Source organism: Sphaeroforma arctica (genome assembly GCF_001186125.1).
Source record: "Sphaeroforma arctica JP610 unplaced genomic scaffold supercont1.339, whole genome shotgun sequence".
Classification (NCBI taxonomy): Eukaryota; class Ichthyosporea; order Ichthyophonida; genus Sphaeroforma; species Sphaeroforma arctica.
This window is the reverse complement of record NW_014040219.1, coordinates 1-11,547: the sequence shown is the minus strand read 5'-3', so window position 1 is coordinate 11,547 and position 11,547 is coordinate 1. Positions and strand designations below refer to the sequence as shown.

The window sequence follows — 11,547 nt, the reverse complement described above, 5'->3', positions numbered from 1 at the left end:
ATCTCCACTACGGTCTCACTTTGAATCATACCTTTTATGCTATGGTTCAATTGGTCTCTCAGCCACATTTTACAGGCAATTAAATGCCAGGTGAATTTATGCTTTGTGAAAAAAGTTGATCAAATAGCTGATCTTTATGTGTGGAACAAAAAATTAATAAGGAACTGAACCGAACATTAGAATACAGCCGCAGCGAGCTAGAAAGGCCAAGGGAGACCATATTCGTTCAATTTGGTCGAGTTTTAGACTGTTTATTTATAACAAATCGAAATATATGGTAACATATTTAAAAATTATGTATTATAGCTTTACTAGAAAACGGAATTGGTCTAGTGGTATGATTGACCCTTAGGGTGGGTCAGGCCCCACGTTCGATTCGTGGATTCCGCCATAATTTTTCCAATGATGTATGGTTATGGTACGGTATAATATATTTTTGTTTTTTGTTGTAATCCTACTACTCTGTAGCTGTATATTTGTATCGATTATGAAAACACCACTTGCTTTGTGCACGGTGCGATTCAACATACACATGAGGTTGTGTGTATTTCAACGATATCTGTACCAAGCTTTACAAAGCAAAATGCCGATATTGGCAACTTTTATTTCAAGTCTTAATTTCTGGGTTCGCACTGAAAATGGATACAGTTATAACAATGAAGTTCTATAGCACGTATCTTTGGATATTCTAAATGATAGTAGAGCAACTTGCGCATCTAGTAGCATTAATCACCTGCGTTTAATCACCTGCGTCAGTCAGCGTGCAGGGCCGAAGGGAACGAGACTATTGGTACAGTGCGATACAACGGTCTTGGGTCAAGTGGACGAGATGTTCCGGTGACCGCACTCACAGGGCATCCAACCGACACACACACACAAAATCAATCCATCGTATTTCCCGCGCCATGCGATACCCGAATGAATTTATTCGCTTCCTGCAGGAGCGTGCACTGGAGCAGAATAGAGCTCTATTGTACTAAAAGAATATTTGATAGTCTGTGAATGCTAACAATGAATAAATATACACGAAAAGTCTCACGCCCAGCTATTGATTCAAGAGAAAGAAGGTATTTTTTTCATAGTAAGCACTCTCAATGTTCGCATGCTGGGAGTTTATTTGAGAAGCATATGGCATTGAAACTGAAATCACCTGTCTCAATATAAGTACTATTTGAAGAATAAATCATATTGATATACTGATCATAGCTTAGCATCGAATTTATTGTTAGCATTTTTTAATCTTCTACGCTTGGCTGTCGGCAAAAGCGGACGGCCACACTACGTCAAACACAGTAGCGACCAAATACTCTGCCGGAGTGTCTACGAGAGTGGGTAGGAGTGGTATGCAAGCCAATCCGGCGACAGTGGGTCCATATTTGCGGTACGGTTTGAGAGACTTCACCGTAGCGAACATCTTTTCAGCGAAGTGTACTGGAAAGTCAACAAGTGTGGATGAGGCACAGAATAGATTGAATGACATTATCATATCATGCCCAATTGGGGTTAAAACGTAAATACCTCGCAAAGACTCGACAAGAGCAAACAACTCGAAAACTGGTACAAATAATATTAAAAACAAAAAAATAAGCAGCTAACAAGATCCCCATGGTGCAAGTCACACTCGCAAATAAGGACGGTATGAACGCCAAATTTGAATGCATGGAAATCACAGCAATCAATTCCCGACGAATCGCTCAAATTCAAACTGTGCGAATGGCTGTATGGCCACATACGGTATTTGCGTTCGCGTCATGCTTACTGCTTTCAGACATCACCGCCAGTGTTTGCTTTTGCTGCGTATAACATCCGATTCGGGCAATACTCGCAGACTACCAAGATACAACAGACACGCAAGAGGTGCACAAATCCGCGTTAGGCACCATATGCTGGGCACCAAGTGACATGCTATAGAATACACTCACGATACAGAAGCATATATATACTCACTTTGTGTGTGAACGATCACCCCGGGTAGTGCAAAAGAGGCTAGCCCTTGAAAACACATTGTCTGAGCCATGGCTCGTGCCGCATCTCTAGCCTCACCACCCGCCTGCCGGACCGCATAGCCCGAGTACAGCACATCGATGCTCACGTAGGCGTAGGTCACCCCATAGAGTGCCTGTTCAGCGAGAAGTAATTGACCTGAATATGATTGTGCTTGCATGTTGTCAGCGATCGATAAAACAGAACGCATTTCAGCTATTCAGTACAAGGCAAAAAAAAGGGACGCTAAACCTGTGACTTTCCAGGTAAATTACATTTTTTGGAGCCTTTGTTTCCTTTTATGCCCTCAATATGCACTCGTGTCACACTAAATCGCTCCCACACTCAGTTCAGGGTTATAATGGATAAGTTTTTACTTAGAATAATAGTAGTACATTTCAGACTCCTATATTCGTACTCACTACAAACAAACAGCAACAAATAGCTTTACCAATACGTATACAGGTCACGCTTCATGCGCAACGGCAAAAAAAGAATACAAACTTGCTCAAAAGATGCTGATTGAGACTCCGTGTACCTTAACGATAAAGGGGGACACCACCGGCTTGATTGCTGTGCCCACATCTCCGCTCATGGCCAAACTCTTCGCACCTTTCGTCAGCTTGGCGGTGGATGTCAGTGAATTGACGGCCTAAAGCATGGGAAGAGTCAAGGCAATGTAGGGCGTATGCATTTAATCCGTACCTAAGAAGGAATTCTATTGAAATTTGTATCGATAACACATCCGGCCATACACGTATTTCGCAATATACACGAGTGGTCTGGCAGGGTGTTTGTACCACGCGAGCCATTTATACCTTCATGGTCTTCCCACCAGATCTGGCGATTGGTGCGACATTTTTTGCGGTTTTAGCAAGCTTTGCACCTGATCTGGCATTCTGCGCAGCCCTATGGAGGTAGAGAATATGAGAATATACGGATCCAACTCGAATGGCCCATACGGGCATGCAAATAGTATCACACACATCCTATTACGCAAATAGAAAGGGACCGACATCCCCAGAGGCGTAAACCACTGTATGCCACCATTCATTTGGTATACATACACAGAAGCACAGTCTGACACCACATCAGGGGATCTAGCAGGTAGATTTTGTGTCCTTCACATATATACAATAACCAGTTATGGTGTAAAACCCAAACCTTCTAATTCAGGTAAGCTTCACACATACACAACAACCAGTTATGGTGTAAAATCTAAACTTTTTAATTCAGGCAAAAAGGCTTACCTTGCGGCAGTTTGAACCAGCTTCCCCGTTCTGGCTGTTTTGGCTGCAACTGCACCAATCTTGGCGGTCTGCGCGACCTTTGCACCTGTCGCAGCCGTGTTCACCACCTTAGTTCCAATATTAGCATTTTGAGTTATTTTCGTCCCGTATTTGACCGATTTCGCAACACCTGCGCTCACCTTTGCAGACTGTGCTGCCGGTTTGGCAAATGGTCGCAGAGTCCTGTGTGTTGCAGCATCAGTGGTGGAGACTAGTGGTGAGCATCAATGAAATTCTGTATCGTTCAAACAGTGCCAAATAAGAGACATAGAAGAACGGGAATACGGTATCATCGATATTTAGTTTTGATTGATTTGTGTATATCCCATATATTTTGCCGATATTGTTACAGCTTGGACTTGGGTCGGACATCTACAACACAAACAACGCCGAGACAATACACTACTTAAAAATTGCTCATGATTGATATACGACAATCGCCCACACACGCATGCTGAGAGGAATTTATAAAATACTGCACAAAAGCCGTATTGTCTGATCACAAGGTCTTCTCTTCTCTTCATTCCAGGGAGTATAAAAAACAACTACTCTCAGACAATCGAAGTATCCCGATGCTAGAATACTATTGTTCTCAAACCCACATTTCATATTGGCTATCGCTAGAACTCCAGTTTTCTCGACCCCACATATCATATGGGTCATCGCTAGAACCCTATTTTTTTCTTGAATATATCTACTAGTTTGCTCGAGAAAGTTAGATACACCTGAGCTTATCATCACACAACTATATCCACTCTGACTATTGCTAATAATCGAATCAATTTAACTACGATTATACAACTGTATTCACTCTTGACTATTGCTAATAATCGAATCAATTTAACTACGATTATACAACTATATTCACTCTGACTATTGCTAACAATCGAACTAATTTAATTACAAATACACAACTATGTCCACTCTGACTACTACTAACAATCGAATTAATTTAACTACGATTACACAACTATATCCACTCTGACTATTACTGACAATCGAATTAATTTAATTACAATTACACAACTACATACACTCGGACTGTTACTAACAATCGAATTAACTCTATTATTACTATCACAGCTATATCCACTCAGACTATCACTGACAATCGAATTAACTCAATAATCTCGTTAATAGTTGAATCAATTTCAATATCGGTGTATTTGCCCACTATCAATTGACAGGGATATATGGGTGTGCAACTGATTACAATGTGTTTATATGAACGTACTCTCATGGCATTATAAGTGCGTCGGCCTGGCTTTGAGATCTATTGTTATAATACATGCAGAGTTATTCATTGTATGGGTACCTCTTCCACAGTTATCATGATGGAAACAGTGTAACATATGCTACACTAACGCACACACATTACTACTGTTGCTCACGAATAACATATACGTAACCTTACTAAACACATGCTAGCATAGCAATGTTACATAGTCTCCAAACAAAACTACCGGTCAGTGAAAAACATACATGCGAACAGTGTAACATATGCTACACTAACGCACACCCATTACTACTGTTGCTCACGAATAACATATACATAACCTTACTAAACACATGCTAGCATAGCAATGTTACATAGTCTCCAAACAAAACTACCGGTCAGTGAAAAACATACTTGTAAACAGTCTATCATATGCTACACTAATGCACACCCATTACTACTGTTGCTCACGAATAACATATACGTAACCTTACTAAACACATGCTAGCATAGCAATGGTACATAGACGCCAAACAAAACTACCGGTCAGTGAACAACATACTACTACCTGCGCAGAGCAATTACTAAATTTCGGCACTTATAATTTTAGACAATAAAAGATCCTGCACGCACTATATGCGCAACTAAGTCACGAGCAGTACGAAATAGACAGAAAGATATGTGCCGCACACTGAGCGCAACATTTTATGTATTTATATCTCGCAGATACTTGGTATAATCCATAACGCGCGCAAAAGAAATAAGGGCTGGTAGTCCTATCGGTTCAACCGTTGACAATCGGCAGAACCTAAATTCCTACAATTTCTATTCCTGTCTAAACCACAACACATCGATATCGGATCACAACCACCACCCAAAACACAAATGCAAATCGATGAACAAGGAGTTATAAGCCACGAGTGAGGTGTGGGATTTAAATTGCGTTCACAAGTCCCAGCATGAATGACATAAACCACTCAGCGTGTCACGATACACACACACTCATACCGTTCACATCCATCTCAAGCATCGTGTACTACACTTGCACACCAGATTAAAGCAAGTGTCCTGCACTCACAATGCACAAAAGGATCAGAATCACAGCTGTACTAACAAGTACAGCGTATATGTAAACATCACCAGACGGGAGAATATGACACTAACTACGGAAGTATAGAATTAACTTGCAACGTGTGTAGCCGAGTCTATCTCACTACACGATAACAACCGCCTGGCACTTGCCCATAACAGTGACGCTGAATACATATATACGCCGTTGCAATGGGACAGCCATCCCGTCATACTTCTTTCAACTGCTTCTGAGAATTTATTTTTTAATACTTGTCTGTTAACTATGGTGCATGGTCTACTTTTGTATATATTAGAAATAGCCTTTGTCGCGCTAGGCGTCTATATGTATGAACTAGGTAATTTCGCCATAGAGCACAATGTAAGTTGACAGGTGACACTTCAGTAGCTGTCCGAGATATAATAGAATGTGTCTCGAATAACATGGTAGACAATCGAACCAAACATATCACATGTACATCTCAATATGCTGGCCTCAGCACAGACTATAAAGTAGAAACTGATGCATGTGCGCATGAGAACTAGCTCCTTCATATCAACAACAAAAACATTATAGCAAAGCCGGGAAAAAGTCTTGACTACAGTATAATATTCCCAAACATTCATAATTTATATACAGTATCTCCACATCGATGAATTGGCAATTCACGGAACATCGAATAACGTCCTACCAAAGATTGTGCATACCTACCAACTCTACCCAGAGTCCCACCAAAGACTGTGCATGCCTACCAACTCTACCTACCAAAGACTGTGCATACCTACCAACTCTACCTACCAAAGACTGTGCATACCTACCAACTCTACCCAGAAATCCAAGGTAGCGGGTACTGCCTTCCTGCAAGGGATTCTCGATGTCATCCTTTGTATCTGTAGCTACTGACCGTACACGGCCACTTTCGTCAGCCATCGTCAAATGGAAACAGCCAGTGGAGATGTGCTCATCTGCACACACTATTGTTGTCCAAGTAATATGTGGTCTAACTGTGATTCATTGTCAATAGCAACCAATCTTGAATGGCCACTTGGCAAGTTAAACAGATTCGTTACCGGGTACTCAATTCCTTTGTGTCATGGCCTCTATGCACGCTCTCCGCTTATCTGCATCGTATGTAATATCTCCATCTTCAACAGATACAATATATCCAATAAATATCTGTGGTGATGGATGTTCACTTCAAAATGTCTTTGTAGCAGTGCATAAAAAGAGACAAATCTAGTGTACATAGGAGGCTATGCCATATAGCCTTCTTTGCTGAAAATATTCGAAACTTTCGAATATCAAAGTATAAGAAATCGGCGGGCTTCGATGACTCATCTGTAGGGTTTAGGGGGTTTTCACATCCCCATTTTTAAATATTTTAACTATATACTTTCAAGAAAAAAAATACTGTATATACATGGTAGTAAATAGCTGGTCCAGGGCAGATGACACACGACAGGTATTTCAGGACAACTAATCGTTTATGATGTTACTTCGTGCAGACGTATTTGTTTAAAGGGGATGAACTTTGAAGTACCTGAACTGAGGAGAACCACGCCCCAACAGTGAGCCCTTATATGTTCGCTGTAGTCAACATGCTTATACTTGCTGTAGTCAACATAGTTATACTTTCGCTGTAGTCAACATGCTTATACTTGCTGTAGTCAACATAGTTATACTTTCGCTGTAGTCAACATAGTTATACTTTAGTTGTAGTCAACATAGGTGTCGGCAAGATAAATTAATCTTCCCCGTGAACACCAGAAAATGTGTTCCTTTCAGCTCAGAGACATCGAGTCCTAGAAGGTACCGTTGCCCTTTGGCTCCGGCAGTTGGGCCGTTAAGTCCGGGCTGACTCTTCTTGTAGTTTAGGTAGGGCCCGGATCCATCGTTTTACTACAATACACTGTGTTTATTTATTTACACAATCAATCACAGAGAGGTATGCAGTAAAAATGTTGTCCAGAGGCCCCTTCAGAACTATATGGGTTATAAAATACATCATATACTTATCATAAAATATAAATAGCCGCCTAAAAAGACAGAGGGATTGAACTTCTGATATTTAAAGGATTCTGATATTTAAAGGATGCCATGTAGAACTTCTGATATTTAAAGGATGCAATGTAGATGACTATCTGCTTAAAGACAAGGGGTCCAATCAAGGAGGCAATGTATTTTAAATGTATAATTACATGAAGATCTTAAGAGGAGTATAACCTCTAATTAAAACACAAGACAAAAGGAAATTCAAAAGTAAAGAAATTCAAAACCAAACCAAAACCAAATTCAAGAGGTATATCTCAGCCGCTCACGGTGTGGATCTTGTTTTATAATATTTCGGAGCACGCATGTGGGATGCCCAAATCGACACTCAGCGCCCAGTTACAAGCAGCTTACGAAGTGTGTGCCATATTCAGGTGTGTCTATAACGTTTTAGTACAGCACAGCATTTTCCTGAAAAAGTACCCCCACTACCCATGGACTTAACGCGCTACAGTACATATCACTATAGAGTATTCATCGTACTAGTGGAGTCTGCTTCAGCTGCAGTAGAATCTGGCGCATACGTCCAGTATCTTTGGCAGATCTCTGTGTCTTGGGGTTGAAGTCAACTAGTTCACACACTGTCTCCCAGTCCTTATCCGTGGGTTTGGAATCACGCGCCTGCAAGAAGTCGTTTTCGGCCTCCCTGTTATGTCCATGGAGTGAGAATATTGATTAGATGACGACAGAACTTGCACATATAAAAGCGAGTGATTATTCGCAAACGTATTCACACGCAATATATATATATATTTAAATAGATAGATATAGATATAATATCCTCAAACACACAAGCATATGTAATACATAGTTACATACACACACACACATAAGCACGTTCTCTGTGCATAAGAGATTCACTACAATAGTAAAAGAAATGATGATGATCATAACACACGCTAGAACAGGTAATTGATTATTCTAAAACACTCAAAAGTTATTTTTATACATACATACACACAACCATACCAAGTGATTCCATACAAACTCATACCGGTTTGTCGCTGCAGACTTGCTCTTCTGTTCATCGTAGTTGTTGTAGAATGCCTCGAGGTCTTCTTTCGCCTTGTTGCTCATTTCCTCCTCCTTCTCAGCTGATTTGGCGTCTACTTCAGCCAAGCATTCGTCTCTGGCCGCGCGCCATTCCCTACATAGCCAGCAAAGCAGCGCGTCACATTTAGTTCACATACGAACACATGTACCCATCCAGAGGGCTGTGCGTGGTTAGAAGAGGAAGTGATTCTAGTGTATTGGTACCAGCTCTTATATAGTTGCTACTACACAGCCACATTAAAACGAACGCGAGATTCGTTCATGTTCCCAGTTCGCATTAGACAGACCACTCCATCTGGTCAAGTGAGCTTCTAACGACAACCTTAATGAAGCTGAGATAATCCATCACACTTTTAACCATGGGATTAGAATCAACGCGCGGTATACGGAATGGGGTTCTATTTACCGGAACTAAGGTAGTAGTACCGTACACGCAGGCTACAGGCATCACTCTGCATGGCTGTACTTAGTTATAAGAATACCTGGGAGTGGTGCTCACACAACCTCGCACAGTGAGAATCATGGCGTCACGTCAAACACGCCTAGACACACATACCCATACAGCTGCGATGCCACTCATGCAACGGTAATAACACACAGGCTATGCTTCGACGTAGCATGTACAGCATAGCATACAGCAAGTACATAAATAACACAAGCCACACTGGGTACATACACTAGATACAGGTCAAGTACAACACACACTAGGCACATACACCAGTTACAGGTCAAGTGCAACACACACTAGGTACATATATGGTACAGTATACCCCGCTGTATGCCTGCCTGCCTACCTAAGGGCCGTGCTATCGCTATCCATTGTATTGTCAACCTCAGCCAATGCGCCGTAGGGATCGACATTCTCGGGCGGAGGGGGTGGCATATCACCTCCCATATCATCACCGAACCCGTCCCCAAAGCCCCCGTCGTTGTCTCCAAAGTCATTGGTTTGTTCCGAACTGTCCTGTTGGAAGAAGTCGTTGTCACTGGACTGTCCCTGTGGCGCACCGAATTCATTGTCACCTCCTGGGAAGTCATCTCCTCCCGCGAAATCGTTGCTACCACCGAAATCGTCGTTATCGGCTGTTGTAGGTAACAAGGCGTACGCGTGATGTATGCAGAATAGGGTGAGTGAGTGCATATGCTGCATACATATATAGTACACACAGATAAAAGTGAGTGCGTGCATGTGTATATGTGACCGAACATAACTTATGTATGCGTATGCGTGGTCAAGAAAATTAGCATTTGCTTCAGAGAAGTTTGCTGCCACGGGAGATTGTCGTTCGAATCTAGCTTGCGCGTCGGCGAAGTCTCGGCAGGAAGCAGGAGGGTGCGCGTGTATGCAAACGATATATATAAATACATATACATAAATGAGTATATAGTAAAAAATAGTTAGTATAGTGAGTATTGAGTGTTCGATTGTGCAAGTCAGCCCACACGCACACATGAAGGAGAGCACCTTCTAGCCTATGAGGTACAGGCAGCCCTATGAAGTCAGCTACGCAACGGTATTCTCTTGCCACAACAGCCAACGAATATATTTCTCACTATTACGATTATCTGTACGATCGAGAACAAGCCAACGTACAAATACACCTACATATATTCAACTACCAGACAGACTCATCGAACATTAGGGCTGCAGTATATCAGACCACTCTTTCCGCTGACCCAGATAGGATAGACAAGCATTTCTAAAAACCAAACCAAACCAAACAAAAGAAAACTGGCACATTGCGGTTGAATACGAAACATGCAGCCGCGGCCCCAAGTGAATGCTTAGCAGCACCTCGTGGAAGGGCAATGACTGTAACCGCAAAAGAGAGCAACGACTTGTAATCTCAAAGGAGAGCAATGACTTGTAACCGCAAAAGGAGCGGTTATCGCATACCACTCGAACACAGACCACACCTTTTAATTCTTCACCTGCAAAGTCGGCGTCACCACCGCCACCCTGAGTGTAGATAAGATAGGGAGGGATTCATGAGCAACGAGGCCAGCGAATGAGACTGACGGGTGTATTATTGCGCTACGCAATACATTCAGTACCGGGAACGAAGTATGCAGTTTCTGGTAAGCACAATTGGGGATAGTTTATGGAACCTTCCATGGCAAGGCAGCAGGCATTAATATATGCTGCAATATCAAAGGATTAGCTTATATGTACGCCTGGGTGGATATAGTAGACTACAGTATACATCCCTAGTGCGTCTAACTATCTGCTTTGAAAGGCGATGTATGAGTGTAAATACCTACAGACTAGATACATGGATAAGTGGCAGTGCTGCTGCAAGGGTGACGGGCAAGGGCATGATTGTATCAATCTATCGGTACACTTCACATACTCCCACACACGTTTTTCCGTGGTTCCGACAATATGGTGTATTGGACATCCGACAATATGGTGTATTCGATATCCATGCTAGAGCATTGAAGAACTGTATGATCGAAGTCTTCTTTAAGTCTTCTTTACCAGCGTACATATGCGCACTTAGATACATAAGACACAAATACCGCTAAGGATGGGTGGTATGGGGATCGAATCTGTTTCATTCTTATTGTGCGTTGGTTGGTTGTTGCAGTATGTTGTATGTTGGTTGGTTGTAGTAGTACGTTGTTTGGTTGTAGTAGTACATTGTTTGGTTGTAGTAGTATGTTGTTTGGTTATAGTAGTATGTTGTTTGTTTGTAGTAGTATGTTGTTTAGTTGTAGTAGTATGTTGTTTGGTTGTAGCAGTATGTTGTTCGGTTGTAGTAGTACGTTGTTTGGTTGTAGTAGTATGTTGTTTGGTTGTAGTAGTATGTTGTTTGGTTGTAGTAGTATGTTGTAGTAGTATGTTGTTTGGTTGTAGTAGTACGTCGTTTGGTTGTAGTAGTACGTTG

At 41.7% G+C, this 11,547-nt stretch overlaps 2 protein-coding genes and 1 non-coding gene across 3 annotated transcripts; 1 reads left to right on the top strand and 2 right to left on the bottom strand.

Annotated features, from left to right (window-relative positions):
- Positions 1 to 318: 318 nt before the first annotated feature.
- SARC_30112 lies at positions 319 to 390 on the top strand. Its single transcript has one exon. It is a non-coding gene; the product is annotated as a tRNA-Pro (tRNA).
- An 853-nt stretch (positions 391 to 1,243) lies between these two features.
- Positions 1,244 to 6,438, bottom strand: SARC_05361 (hypothetical protein; the record flags this gene model as incomplete). Its single annotated transcript, XM_014300773.1, has 6 exons — positions 1,244 to 1,431; positions 1,948 to 2,119; positions 2,522 to 2,635; positions 2,802 to 2,892; positions 3,234 to 3,455; positions 6,356 to 6,438. The coding sequence occupies 6 exons, from the start codon at positions 6,436 to 6,438 to the stop codon at positions 1,244 to 1,246; spliced, it is 870 nt and encodes a 289-aa protein (XP_014156248.1).
- Positions 6,439 to 7,848: 1,410 nt separating this feature from the next.
- Positions 7,849 to 10,620, bottom strand: SARC_05360 (hypothetical protein; the record flags this gene model as incomplete). The annotated part of the gene is made up of 4 exons (XM_014300772.1): positions 7,849 to 8,252; positions 8,601 to 8,753; positions 9,454 to 9,742; positions 10,577 to 10,620. Coding segments are annotated over 4 exons (658 nt in total), but the record flags the coding sequence as incomplete, so codon positions are not given.
- Between the last annotated feature and the right edge of the window lie 927 nt (positions 10,621 to 11,547).